Raw genomic sequence first — 15,328 nt, 5'->3', positions numbered from 1 at the left:
GACACACTTCCTCCTTTGCCTCTCTCCGTTGGAGTTACCTATCTAGCTGTCACTGCTCCCTCCCTGTCTTTCATGAGGCACCACAGCTGCATGAAGGGGTGGAGCTGTCCTCAAGAGTCTGTAGCCCTTTTTAGACAGGAACTGTGCAAATTTGCAGGAAAGCCCAATCAGTCTTCTTTCAGCATTGGCAGTATAAAAACAAAATCGGGGAGTGCGGTAAAATGGCGCCTGCCTACTTTTGTTTATACAGAATGCGCCTGTTTCGGGGCAATGGAGGGCATGAGCAAGTAACAAAACGTGTAGCTCAGCGTCTGACGTAAACAGTGATGTGGGAGGGAAGCCACGGCTCGTCAGTCCTTCGGCGATTCTCTCATAAGTTGGCCCGTCCGTCACCATCCCCGTCACTTCATGATTAATGGCCTCTTGGTTTGCGAGGACAAGGAGAGCAGACAATTCTTTGTCTCCCCAGTTGCTCATCTTTACTGTAGTGTCTGTCAGGTTTGTGTTTCCCTCTTGCTACTAGCTGCTCATTCCTGCTATCAGCTGTTTCCTGTTTATCCACCGCCAGTGGGTCGCACGTGCAGCATCATCAACAGCTCCTCCCACAAGTCGTCAACAGCCCCTCCCGTTGCGGAAGGCCGCCCTGGTCTGTTTAAATTAAAAGGGTACCGCCGATATGACTACCCTATGAGGCAGAAAATTGGGCACCTCAGATCAACTCGCCAATCCGGCTCTGTGTTTAAACGCTCGCAGCTTGCCGGCAAAATGGCCCAACATTCGCAGAAAATCTGGCAGTGTAAAAGGGGCTTGTGTTGGGTCCACATCCTCCTCCTCTTCATCATCATCCACCTGAATATTACTGCCTGACCTGTTGAAAGCAGCTGCCTGAGTTATGAAATGACTCTGTGCACACCGTTCCTCTGTCTTGTCCCGGCTGTGTCCCGCCGCCACATTTCCTTCACCAACTCTTGGTCAAACATCTCTAAAGGCTCTGATGGATGTGGAAAAACACAGAAAATCAAACCTGTTCCAAATATTCTAATGAAGGATGGAAGATTCAGACTCAGTGTGCAAATGTGGTTGACACAACTTAAGTCATATCTATTTTAAGACGTGCAACAATTTCGGACGAAAAAAATGGACTCAGTGTGCAAAGGCCTTGAGTCCTAAAACCTGGAAATGAGTTAGCATTTTAGCACTTCCAGTTCCCTCATCTTGAGGTCAATGGGTTTTTGGTTAGAAGCCTGAAATAAGATCTGTGGTTAACACAAGCTGGAGAGACGTTCACGTTTCACCACCACATAAAATATGTCAGTAAATACCCCACTCGTGAACTCTGAAGCTTCGATGCATCTTAAAAAAACTGGTTGCTAACAAGTGGCTAAATGAGACAACAAAACGTCATCACACCATGCCGCGCTAAACACAGCTTCACAGAGTTGTTACAGTGGAGACGTTAAGTCATGCCATAGTAGTGTAGTTCCTTTATAGCCAAACATTAGCCTTTTACTTCTTGTGATTACACTGCGGCTTCAATAATCATGAAAGTGGTGTTCATTTGTAAAGATTATCTTGCTGAAAAAAAACAAACAAACGTGTAATTATCATAAATGTTTTGAGCTCATTTTCCGCAGTAATCCAAAATACAATGGAAAGATTTTTTACGAGGGAACAAGTTTAATGCCAACTTCCACGTCTGCCTACAGAAAATCTTCATCCCTGGGGGACTCTGTCAAGAAAGGAAGTCAATGTAATAAAGAAGTTTGTGTTACAGGATGTTTTTTTTCTTTCTTAAATCATTTTGTGACCCCTCAGATTTATCTTTTGACTCCTTGCCCTGCCTTTGTGAGGTTTTCTTGCCTATTTTTATGATAAAAGTAAGTGAGAACAACAAATGACAGGGAAAAATGTCACTAAATGTCACACCAGTTACACCAACTGATAAAAACTCTCATTCATATCATAAAAACTAGCAATTTACAGCCTTTAATCTTTAATGTCAGCCATACACATGACAGGAAAGTGAAGTTAATTAGACGTACCTTCATGAGGGGCCGGGCTTTCTTCTCAAACAGGTCTGAGGGGAAGAGGTAGGCAATGCTCCTCTGTTGATGAGAAAAGAAAAAATAAATAAATAACAGGAACGAAGAAATGGCAGTCTGAGACAAGTGGCAGATCGTGACAATGCTGACATGTCCGAACAACAGAGGTCACACCAACAGACGACAGTGAAAGTGACAGAAGAAGAGGCGCAAGCTGCTTGCGGGTTCAAGGAAAGGCGAGCATGATGAGTGTGTGTGTGTGTGTGTGTGTGTGTGTGTGTGTGTGTGTGTGTGTTAGAGTTAGAGGAGAAAACAAGCGGAAAAAGGCACAAGTTTTTGGCCGGGTTGACAGTGAGCAGAGGACACTGTGGACATCCAACAGTTCACTCCAAGTTCATCCTCTGCTCCGTGCATGTGTGTGTGTGTCCGTGTTATTAGCAGGGCTACAGATGGCACTGTAAATGTGTGTGTGAGAGAAGAGACAGAGACAGAAAGTGTGTTGGCCCCGCCACACTCATCAAGACAGTCTGTTCATCTCTCTTCCTCCATCCCACCATCTCTCTGCTCCTCTTCCTCTTTTTCCTCCTCTCTGTCGGTTCAATTAGTGAGGCAGCAGGTGCTGCACGGAGGGAGCAGGTTGCTGCCTTTAAGGTTGTCAAAACGACGGAAAGCAGGAAGAAAAAGGCTGGTCGAAAGAAGTGTGTGTGTGTGTGTGTGTGTGTGTGTGTGTGAGAAGGTGTGAGAGACAGGAAGAGGAAGAGAAGTTAAAGGGTAAGAAGAAAAGAGGAAAAGGGAAAGACAGGCAGAGAGAAGCAGGGAACAGATGAAGACACACCTGCGTGTCCCCTGAGCCTCAGCACAATATGCCAGAGATCCCCAAGGGGCAGAGACGGAGTGACAGAGGAAGAAAGAGTCCAACCATCAGCTATAAAACCGAGCAGCACCAAGTCGCAGGAGGGTGTCCAATTTTACAAATTTCATCGACACCGTGAAATCAATCATGATAAATTTTGAATGAGAATTTAAAACTGTCTTTCATGGGCAAATGAAGTGGGATACAAAGCTTCAACAGGCCAGAAGACACGGAAAACTAGAATTAGCGACTCAGGGTTATATGCCTCTGTGAACCAGTCAAGTTGCAGTTACAGTTTACATCCATGTCTGTTCAGACTCATATGTGGCCATGACAGCAGACAATGATTCAAATATGAATGATATGGCAAAGAAGATACATATTCTAAAACATGGATGCTTCACACACATCTTCAACCTGGCAGCACAGAGGATCTATACAAGCAGCACAGTTTCAAGATTAGTCACCAATTCAATATCTGACCAAATGTCTCCCCTTCTGTTCCTGAGTTATGATGTTGAGTGATGGCTGGTAAAATGTCTTTGAAGAACATTATGATGTCATAGTGTAGTTGACCTTTGACCTTCGAATATGAAATGTTAACAATTCATCATTTAATCCCATCAGACATTTGTTTGAAATTTTGTCATAACCGACCCTTTGCAGACTGGCCAATCATAACATAACATCAGGCAGGCTCAGACCAGGGTCCGACAACAACACAGGTGTACTCCATTGACTCTACCACAATTGTTTCAGATTTCCTTCATTTTCAGGCTGGTTTTGTGGATTTGGAGCTAAATGTTGTGCCTGGGGCACGTCATGTATTAATGATACTCGTTACCTGGAGAGGTTGGAAAAAGATATACGTTTCTTCCCTGTTCCAAAACCAAAATCAGACCCTGAAAAGTGTAGGGTTAGCTAGCTAGCTACTGAAGATATAGCCTACTGAATGTCTTCTTAATGATTATAACAGTGAAACAAAGACCGACCCTGCTGTACAGGAACCAGTGAAGGGAAGCAGGGACGCTTTGCTGATATTCAACCAGCTCTGTGTCATCGCATTGTACGAAGATGAACATTATTTTATTTCCCCTGGAGATCCCTAACCATCCAGCAGCGGAGGTCCGGGCACTGGCAGCAGCACGGGGGTGAAGCCAAACACCATTCATCTGCACACACTGCGATGCCACACAGCTGGTTCAATATCAGTGAAATTCCCCTTTATATTCATTGTCTTCTGTGGTGATCAGCAGTGATGTGGTGGTTCACTTTTACACTGTGATCTGTAGCCTATAGTTCGGCTTTAGCTTCTATCTATCTTTGTCTTTTTAACCTGTTGTTGCTGCTGAGTCAGTTTGACATCCTGGATATATCCTTCAAACACAGACTGTAGACCCCTCTGTCTGCTTCTCTCTGGAATCACCGTTTTATTTTTCCAAAACTATGACAATATTTCTTCGAGGAGTGCAGTTAGTTACAGTGTGGGCTCCATGCTTAAGCCTGATTTATGGTCCTGCGGCGTACCTATGACATACCTACTGAATGTACTGAATGGTATGCTAACAGTATGCTAATCCTCTTTTCTAGAGCAATTTTGAAATAAAACCTATAGGAGACACCACCTGTTACACCTCAGACAGTATAACGTGATTAGTTAGTATGTGCGAGATTGAAATACTATTCTGAGCTAACCTGAAAGGATAGAAAATGAACTCAGTCAAATGTTAAATTAAGTTTAAATTAGAAACACCACTGTAAATCATGAATTGGAAATCTGTTTTGTCACTACAAACATTGCACCACTGTACACAGTCACTTTTATTTTCTTCAAATATTTTTATCAAGTTAAAACCGACATATAGATGAACAAGCATTCACATTCAAACAGTTTAGAGTGCAAATTACTGTATGTATTTGTTATGGAAACCAGAACAACCTGGTGAAAATGCAAAGGAAAGAAAAAGAAAAAGAAAGAAAAGAAAGAAAACCAATGCAGGTACAGGGAGAAATCAGCTATCAGTACAATGTATTTGTTGAGCCATGAAGCCGATTTCTTGAGCGAGTTTCCTCAAGGATCTTCGTCAGGACAAGCTGGATTCCAGTCACAAAGTTCTTGTTTCCCTCCAGGGTGAAGTGTCCTCCATCTGGATGAAGTATTTCATTATAACTTTTGGAGGGATGATCAATGACTTCACAGTCGAGGTTGCCAGTGGCCGTTCTCATAGTTTAGTTGACAGCCTCTCTGTTGACGTCAGCCTCCTGTGTTCATAGTCCTGCACTTGCTGCATTGTGATGCATGAATTCACAATCCACATTGCTGGAATCTTTTCATGAAGCTGCATCAAGTCCTCCTCAATTTTGGTGCTAGTTCCTCTGTGGAAATCGACCCCAGATCGCCACCAACATGGACGACCAAAATGTGCGGGGGACTACGATAGTTTATCAGCTCTTTATAAAATCGGGGAAGGATGTCATTCCAGTGCATATCTCTTTGGCCAAACCACTTTACATTGGCATTTAGTCCAAAATTCTCCCCAAAGCAGTGATATGCCGCTGACTCCTCCCGTTGAAAGTAACTAGACCCGATGATCCAAATCTTTGTTACTTTGTTAGTCTTGTCCTCTTTCTTCCCTGAAGATGAGGCTTGGTTCTCAGGTGAAGGAGCCTCTTCAGGAGGTGCTTGGCAGCACTGTATCGACTCCTTTCTCCTCTGTATCTGTGATCATTCTCCTCCTCTTCCTTTGTTGGGAGGAGATCTCGGGTTTGCTTTCACTTCCCTCTGAAATATCACAAGGAGTCTTTCTCTTCCTTTTTAGTGAGGCGATCTCGGGTTCTCTTTTGCTGTCCTTTAAAATTTTACTGAGAAACTCTTTAGCAACGGGAGTGATATTGGGTTCACTTTCCGTCTCTTCCTCTCAGGAGAGGTTCTGTCATGGTCTCTGTTGGATTCCTGAGAAACTTCAGCACAGATCCTCTACCTGTTTTCTGACATTTTACAAGGAGACTTTCTCTTTCTTTCTGGTGAGGACATTTCTGGTTTGTTTTCACTGCCCTCAGAAATTTTAGAAAGAGACCATCTTAGCAACTGGACAGATACTGGACACACCTTTTGCTTCTACCTTACAGGAGCAGTGTTGTCATGGTCTCTTGCGATTTCCTGAGAAACTTCAGCACAGGTCCTCTTTCTGTTTTACAGAGGCTTGATGGATGGAAATTTGTTTGAACAAGGCTGTCACCAAATCTAACAATCTTGACTTAGAGTCTGAACACTGTGGTCTGTGGTCAACTGACTCATGACAAAGGCCCTGTCCAAATACCCGCACTTGCGCCCTTGTGCCCCTTAATTGCGCGCTCCCGCTAAGAGGCGCAAGTGCGCAGGGTGTCCAAATTGTCTTCTGTTGTTATCAAGGGGTGCAAACCTGCGCCCTTAATGCACCCCTTCCAAAAGTGCGCATCAGACCTCACTTCGCCGTAACACTGCACAGCTGGCCGATAAAACTCACCATCTTCAAACGGTAACTGACGTGTCCGCGAGCTGTTAACTCCGACTGACAACAACCGTTAGAGGAACATAATGTCTAACAACACACTCTGTGGACTTAATAATACATGACAGGGTGTTAATAATGAAATAATATACAGTTTACAGTTGACCTCAGGTTTGTATGATAGTCCACATCACTTTACAGTTTTGACTGTGTCTTTAATTATTATTATTTTATTACCGTATGTCTTTATAGTTTATTTTATATCACAATTTATCCAAGCAAAAAACGTTTTAATAGTAATAACGGTAATCTAGGCTATGTTAACAGTAGAGTAAAAAAAGATGTTACAGCTAATATACACATTATTAACAGGTAAATTCAAGAGTAAAATTTAATTTAATTTACCTGTTGGTTGGACATCAGCATCAATACCTGGATCGGATGTAGATGCCGCCTTCTCCTGCGGCTCCTAATCCTCCTCATCATTCACTGATTGTATCTATTTATCATTTGCAGCAGCAGTGCTGCAAACAACGTTATTTCCTCTAACGCCATGTTTTGTCTCCTACGAGACGGACCAGCTGGACCCAAACAGAAGTGACGTGTACGCAACTGTCCCAATTCTCCTTTTTAAACAGCATCGATCCCTTGCGCATTTACGCCCCTAACTGCATTTTTGGCAAGTGCACTTCAGGGGAGACCTCAGGGCGCAAGTGCGGGTATTTGGACAGGGCCAAAGGTTCCAGTATTTAGCAAGTTTCATTTGTTCCAGAATGGAAGCATCATGTTTCAACCCTGTGCACGGAACTCTCCTGTCGTCATTGTGACCGAGCCAGCAAGCACAATGCAATTTTTTTTAAATAAAATTTTGTTCATTAACAAATTCCACCCACAACAACATCAGATTGATAATTAAGTTCCTTCTTGGCAGCCTACCCACTAATTAACTTAATAGTATGGCAAGTCTTTAAATACAAATGTTGGCCTATATTGGTCAGTCAGTCGGTCGCTATGTCTGTCACTCAGTGTGTCATTAAGTCAGTGGGCTCCAGTTTCCCGGCACAGCGCAGGGTGGCGAACCCCGCGCAGAGCTAGTTTCGAGCAGCGCAACCCGAGGTGCGCCCAGTTTGGTAGTTTGGCAGACCGAGGTGCGCTGAGATGGGTGTGGCGGCGCAGCAGGGGGAGGTGTCGACAGATCCAGCTGGGCGCAGTGACAGTTTATGCCAAAAGGCTTCACCGAAGGTGCGCTAAAAGCTCGCCAGCTCAAACCAGGTCTACTGTCAGCGCAGGGGGAGCGCAGCCGGTGTAAGCCGAAGTTTGGCTGACCGGCGGACAGTGCACACACGTCACCAAAAACCTCACAGGCAGGTTTCCAGAATATCAGGCACATCAACGATGCAATAAATAGCCTAAAAAACACTAATCAATGCAACTATCTGCAATCAGCACATAAATGTATCTCTATATCGACTGTCTCGTCACATCTGATGTCAGATCAAAGGGGATTGGCACCGTTTGGCACGTTTGGCACATGTAATGGAAACCCAACCTGATTGGATTAACACAGCTGCACACTAGTGAGTTCACATCCCTCTCAGCCAACCACAAACAGCCACAGCATCAGATAGGGAGTATATATTCAGCATCTGTCATCTTAGAAAAGTCAAAAGAAAAGAAACAGAGCGAGACTGCGAGAGAGAAAGAGAGAGCGCGCGCGCACCAGAGAAACGCAACAATGATTTACAATTGTGGTGACCTCCTCACAGGCTACCTTTGCATCATCAGCCTGTGGAGGTCTGCTCGCAGTTCCGTATATTCGGACACTGTGAGCTTAGACTTCCCAGACCAAAACATCAGTTTCCTCCTGGGAGAAGTTTGGCTGTCTGCCGCTGCTGCTCTCTTCTGCCATGGCGAATTGAGTAAACTCTCATTACGCCTTTGCGCAGCGCATTTAAGGGCGAGGAGAGGGGCTCATTTGATTGGTGTGATGTGTGTAAAACCCACTCCACGCCTTCTCTCCTCCCTCTTTCCGACTTGCCCCGGTAGGAGGGACAGAGGTGGGAAAGAGGAGTAGCTGCGCCAGGCGCACGGTGTGCCAAACTTGCAAAATCCGCCTGGCCACACCCAGTTGGCGAAGCGCAGGTGCGCTGCGCCTCCGCTGCGCCCGGTCTGCGAAACTAGAGCCCAGTGTGTCAATCAGTCAGTGTGTCAGTCAGTGTTTTGGTGTGTCAGTCAGTCAGTGAATCGGTTCATTGGTGCAGCTGTTGGTTGATCGGTAGATTGGTAGATCAGTGTGTCTCAAGGTGTGTCAGCCAGTTGGTCAATCCATTGGTGGTTCAGTTAGTTGGTGTGTTGCTCAGTGTTTCAGCGTTTCAGTTGGCTGTGGATGCTCAGTCTTTGTGTCAGTCAACATGTCGGTGTGTCAGTCAGTGTTTTGGTGTGCCAGTCAGTCGGCGTGTCGGTTAGTGCTTCGGTCAGTGTTTCAGTATGTCAGTCAGGTGGCGTGTCAGTCAATGTTTCCGTGTGTCAGTCAGTGTTTTGGTGTGTCAGTCAGTCGATGTGACAGTTGATATGTCAGTCATTGTTTCGATGTGTTGGTCAGTGTGTCAGCGTTTCAGTTGGTGGTGGATTGGTGAGTCAGTCAGCATGTCCATGTATCGGTCAGTGTTTCTGTGAGTCAGTCAGTCGGTGTGTTGGTCATCGATGTGAGTCGGTTGGTCGGTGCAGCAGTTGGTTGATCAGTAGATTGGTGGATCAGTGTGTGTTGCATGGTGTGTCAGTCTGTGTCAGTCAGTTGGTCGGTCTGTCAATCGATTGGTGGATCGGTCAGTCGATGTGTCAATCAGTTGGTGTCACTCAATGTGTCAGCATTTCAGTTGGTGGTGGATCAGTTGGTCGGTAGGGTTGGGTGATATGTTAAAAATTTCCGACCGGCCACCGTCAGCCCATCAACCGGCGGTTGCCGATATATTCGGCAGTTGTGTGTGGCGGAGAGAAAAAAAAGAGGGGGGATGCTGCATTCATGTGATGTCAGAAAGAATCGAAAAATGACTTTCAGAATGGGATAATTCACATGAACGCCACGTCATGTCAGAAAAAGAACTCGGCAACTCGGATCTCCCGACACCACATGAATGCAGCAAAAAAATGCAGCGTGCCTTGCGAGCCCACTCATGTCCAACATGGCACGGAAATATCTGTGCATACCAGCAACAAGCACGCCATCAGAGCAGGTGTTTAGCACAGCTGGTAACATTGTTAACCATATGCGCATATGAATTCACGTTATAGCCGGGTTCCACCAGCTGCAAACGTAAGCATCACGTCAAGCGTCTTGTTTACCGTTTGCTGAGCTGTGATAGTTAAAGCACTTTCCACCTAAGTTACTACATATATTTGAGTAATCTACAAGTTTACTGTACTGTTTGTCATCTACTCGCTTTCAATTACACAATGTCACGGATAAACATGGGTAAATGCATGAAAATGAAAATCATCACATATCACCTCTGATAATTCATTTAAAAACACATTGTGCTCGTTTAGCACACTATTTCATGTAGTTTTTATCTGCTGGAGGGTCGCGTAGGGGAGCGTAGCACGACAAAAATAGAAGAGCATCCTAAAATAGAGAGTTGTCGCGTGGCAGATGGGGGTTGTCGTGCCGCTCCCGTTGCCAGTGGACCCCGGCCATAACTTTCAGCTCCGCCATCACTGACGTGTTTTGTGAAAGACTCGTCGGAAATCAGTGTGAAGCTGCCAGTTCCAATACGCACACACTTTGAATTGTGCTCTACATAGTTATTATGGACTATATGTACCGAGTTGAATTCTGTGGAGACAGACCATTAATTTAGCAAAATAAAATGCCAAAAATCGCCCAAAAAAAATGCCAAAAATGAAACCAACTGTGATGGACTCAGCCGATGGGCGATTGGCGATATATTCGTCCAGTCGCCCAAGCCTTTTGGTCGGTGTGTCAGTCAACATGTCCATGTGTCAGTCAGTGTTTTGGTGTGTCAGTAAGTCATTGTGTCGGGCAGTCGATGTGACAGTCGGTATGTCAGCCATTGTTTTGGTGTGTCAGTCAGTCGGTGTGTCCGTCAGTGTTTCAGTGTGTCAGTCAGTCAACGTGACAGTAGGTGTGTCGGTCAGTTGGTGTGTCGGTCAGTGTTTCAGTCAGAAGGTGTGTCGATCACTGTTTTGGTGTGTCAGTCAGTCGGTGTGTCAGTGGGTTGGTTGATCGGAAGATTGGTGGGTCGGTGTGTCGCTCGGTGTGTCAATCAGTATGTCAGTCAATGTTACGGTGAAACAGTTGGTTGGTCTGTAGGTTGGATGAATAGATACAGCTAAGGATTGCTGTCAGTGTCGACTCATCTTTCAACCTCTGTTTCCACCAATGAAGTAATTATTCACTTTACAAAATGTAAGAAGAAGTGACATGTCCATCACAATCTTCCAGAGTCTAAGTGAGCCTCTTAAAATGTCTTGTTTTGTCAGACCAACAGTCCAGATTCTCACAGAAAATGTTTGGTATTATGCTCAATAAAGGATGGAAAGAATTAATCAATTATATAACTGTCATAACAATTATTTATGGGCCTTTACGGTGTTCATTTCTCCCCTTGCCTGTAAACATCCTTTTGATTTTTCCTGGGTCTTTATCATCATCACACCTGAGGACTCTGGACTCCAAACCAGGGCGGAGGGATTTATCAGGTGCCTCTCTCCGCACCTCTCCAGTCCTCCCAGATTTTCCCCTTTCCCTCCACACATCTCAGTTTGGGCTGCTTGCCGTCGCTTTGGCTTTCACAGCCTGGCGCCAACAGCTCTCTTCATTATTTGTGAGGGACACTGGGGACTGGGAGAGGGAAAGTGGGAAATCAAGCTAAATGGTTGGAGCAGTGAGGGCTAATGTATTGCCAAAATGTGGAATAAGCATGTGGATGTGTGTGTTTGAGGGCGTTGCTAATATCCCTGATGCCGCGGATTAGCCAGGGGTGGCTCCACCTGCCTGATGCTGGTGGAGCAGCGATGCTAATAATGGTGAGGATGATGATGATGATGATGATGATGATGATGTGAAGAGACCATAGAGCTTAAAAACACGACATATTTCCGACCTGAAATATGGAAACTAATCAATGTCTAAAATGCTTTAACTGCTTGTGGCTTTCATGCTCTGTCTCATGAGACTGTGATGTCGGACTATAGCCATGTTTATCTGAGACTGAAATGATACAAGTTTCTACCCATGTGTAACAGATGGCCAGCTCCAAGCCTACTGGTTCCTACAGTACCTGTCAATCTTTACAAACAGGCCTTAAATATTCACACTCTTTTTCCATTACAGCAGCCTGATTTGGCTTTACTTGGTTGTGCTGGGCTGGTCAGCCCGGCACTGCAGAGCTTTGCATTTCCGTTACAACAGGGCTACCCACTTAAAGGTGTGTCTTTAACCGATAACAGGCTTGTCTTGAGTGATGAGGTTTAATTTTATTAAACGTTATTTTTGCTGCATGTGTTTTTCTATCACTAAGGACAGGTAAAAGAAGTTTACTTGCTGGGGGTGAGCTGTTCGCAGAGGTGCAGTAAGAGCCTGTTGTCTGCAGCTCTTCATCATCTCACTGTGGCTATTTCTGATTTTACTCTTCCTCCCTGGGTGTTACTTGTTTTTATCCAACAAAAACCGCTTACAAAGTTCTGCGAATTCAGTGATAAAATCATTTAATTTCCCTACAGATTCTTCACAATAAAAGTCCCTCGAAATTTCTTTATTTTGTATGTAAAAGTGTTTTATTGTGAAGCAGCAACATAAGAAAATGTTGACTTCAAGAGCAGCAACTGCACAACTTCTACCCAGCTGAAAGCGAACATGAAATAATAAAATAAAGATATCTAAAGTAAAAACAGGACGCAGGAGAGAAACTAAACTCCAAACCACAGAGATTCAGTCAGACGCTACAAAAGTACTGAGAGCTGTACACACAGAGGCTTTTAAAAAAAAAACCTTTCTCTCTCCTGTAGACAGAGGTGAGTAGCATCTCGCAACACATACGGCTTGATTCAGAAGTTCACTCCAGAGAAGTTAAAAAGTTGTTTTCCATGGCCTTTCAAATGGATCTAGTGCTGGAAAATGATTTAAATCTTTTTATTTATTTAGGCTATTAATCTTATTTATGCTCAGGGCATGAACATATATTGTATATGAAATGTCTGTGTTGACACTACATTTTTAAAAACACCTGTTGCCTGCATCCAGGCGCTGTCTCAGTGTCACACAATGGACTCCAACTACCAAGAATGGCAATGCGCTATGATCCACCTCACACATTGACTAGCAAACAAACACACACCTGACACAATCAAGCAGATCTGTCTCCCACACATGAAGCGCAGCACTGGATTACACATGTGCTGTTGCTGTTATTTCATTCATGTCACAGACTGATTAAGCGTAGCACATGTAACTTCTGTGTGCACTTCTGGAGACATTTCCGTCCCCAGATTTAGCTGCAGAGTGATCCCCCTTCTCTTTCACACTGCTCTCTGGTATAGCGAGCTGAGGACCCAGACTGAGGGTAAGACTGAGTGAGATGAAGGCAGACAAGCTTTGCCCAGCCAGGCTCCAAAATAACATTATCTGCTGCCTTTTGTTTAGAAGTGGTGAATTTACAGCTCACAGAAACTTAATATGATAGAGCCACTATCTTTTGTTTGATATCAAGTGCCTGCAGAAAACGTTGTACATTTCTGATCCGTCCCGATCCGTCAGTATCATAGTTGGCATGCATTATCTCAGGAGGGTTAACTTGGCTTGTTTCCTATGTAATGTGAATGTTGCCATCACCCTAAACGTCCCCCTGAACCTCATTCCAACTCTCAAACGATATGGAAAAACAGAACAAATGGTCAAATATTCATATTGAACCGCAAAATCTGATTTGACTGACATAATTTTTAATCAGGTACTTTTCTAAGTGACTCATTTATGTGTTTACAGCAGTTTTTTAACAACAAGGAAACTTAACAGCACAGACGAAAAAGATATCAAATTTTGATACACACACACACACACACACACACACACACACACACACACACACAATACTTTTTAGTAGGACAGACTCATTGTTTTGGTCTTTTTATGGCATGTGGCAGATACTTATCAGTTAAAATGCTACAATAAATCATGTTCAATTAGCCTTCTTTAATGCTTACAAATCTAAACGGACTTTACACTAGTGTTCTAATATTCTGAAATATCTGAAATGGTTTTAATGCTCATTTTCCACAGTAGCAATCCACCGGTACCAACTGCGTTTTCTCACTCTTACTGTTAATGTTTACGTCAGTCATTCTGCTTTTTTCTGTTACTAACCAAGAAAAGAAAAGTTGTTGCTGTCATGTGATAACCTAATTATACTTATCTATTACTTTACAAAAATACATTTTATTCCTTCAATGTCAATTTTTTACTGTGGAACCAAAAATGGCATGGACTATCAATATTTTTCAATGTACTGTATCTAAAGCCCGGTATACACTGTGTGATTTTGGGTTGTCCCAGACGAAAGATGACCACTGTGAAAGAAATGTGGTGATATCTTTGGTCGTGGCTCTAAAACAGTGGTCCACAGTGAGAGAGGTTCAAGGATGGCAATTGTCACAGACAGATGACAGCTTGCCATGGAGGCAAACTGTGCTAGAAGAAATGTGTGGGACTCCAGCAAAGAGGAAAATCTTGTGGAGTTGTGGCAGCAGAAGCCTTGCCTGTATGATGCGTCCTCCAGCTCTTACCATGATCGCATAAAGACAGACCAAGTATGGTATGAAATAGCGGCAGAATTGCAGCTGCCAGGAGAGCAACCTAGCAGCTAGCAAATACACACAGACACACACACACACACACACACACAACTTCACATTATGTAATAACGTGAACCTCTGTGTTATGCTAATAACCCATGCAGCGTCCTTGTGCACTCAGTATGGGAAGCTGCTGCATCATATGTCATAGCCTGTGATTCAATAGGCACTGTCATCGTACAATCTGCATACATCAAGCTTGATGTCGTACCCATGTTTATTAGATCCATGTCGCACAGTGTAACTTGCACTAAACTTGTACAACTGCTAAAATCTCACAGTCTGTAGAAGGCTTAAGATAAAAATTCCAGTATTGTGACAACGCTACTTTGCACTTATTATTCATTATTCAAAGAAGCTACAATCACTGAAACCCAAGACAATTAAATTATGTGAGACTGTCTGAGCCAACACACTGTCAAACCCTGGCATTTTGCTCATACAACCAAAAAATTAAAAAGACGAAGAGCAGGATGAATACAAAACAAATCTACAATATTAATAATCCAGCACTCCTTAATGTGTTCTTATTAGCTTGATGTAAATGCTAACAAACCATCTTCTCCGCTGTATACTACAAAAACATTTGTCTTGCTTTTAAGTAATATATTTGTCTTTAATTTTCCTCAAGTATCCTTAGGTTGTCCTCGTTTAAATATCCCAACCAAAACCTTGCATCTCCACAGGCCAACTTGACTTTTGAGTTGATTCTGTTAATTTTAAAGGAGTTTCGTTAATTCAGACAGGAGCCACTTATCTCTCAAACTGAAGACACACAAGCCAGTGGACAAATGAAAGACACATGCTTACATCTATGTCCTCCTGGGTGAAGTTCTCGGGGTCCTCTCCCATCATGTTAGCCAGGTGCCGTTTCCCGATGTTATACTCCTCCACCTGCTTCTGGATGAACTCCATCGTGAACTTTTCCGGACCTGCAGCCGCCAGGTTCTTTTTGTGGAGGGCAGAGCTCACACATATCTGCCTGCTCAGGACCTGCAGAGGAGGGAAAGTGCGGCTAATATAAGATATATAACGTTAGCAAAATTATGCTAACTTGTTGAAAATTTGGAGCA

At 43.8% G+C, this 15,328-nt stretch overlaps 1 protein-coding gene across 1 annotated transcript in view; it reads right to left on the bottom strand.

Annotated features, from left to right (window-relative positions):
- The window catches only part of mrps9 (mitochondrial ribosomal protein S9), a 29,355-nt gene that overhangs the window by 13,651 nt on the left and 376 nt on the right, over positions 1 to 15,328 (bottom strand). The window contains exons 2-3 of the mRNA XM_049570352.1: positions 15,066 to 15,248; positions 2,043 to 2,105 (exon numbers count right to left, since the gene is read on the bottom strand). Of these exons, the coding sequence (XP_049426309.1) occupies positions 2,043 to 2,105; positions 15,066 to 15,248 (246 nt within the window). The remainder of the gene's footprint in view (positions 1 to 2,042; positions 2,106 to 15,065; positions 15,249 to 15,328) is intronic.

The sequence above is a fragment of the Epinephelus fuscoguttatus genome, linkage group LG24 (assembly GCF_011397635.1).
Source record: "Epinephelus fuscoguttatus linkage group LG24, E.fuscoguttatus.final_Chr_v1".
NCBI classification, from domain to species: domain Eukaryota; kingdom Metazoa; phylum Chordata; class Actinopteri; order Perciformes; family Serranidae; genus Epinephelus; species Epinephelus fuscoguttatus.
The sequence above is the reverse complement of the archived record's forward strand: the minus strand, read 5'-3'. Positions and strand labels throughout refer to the sequence as shown.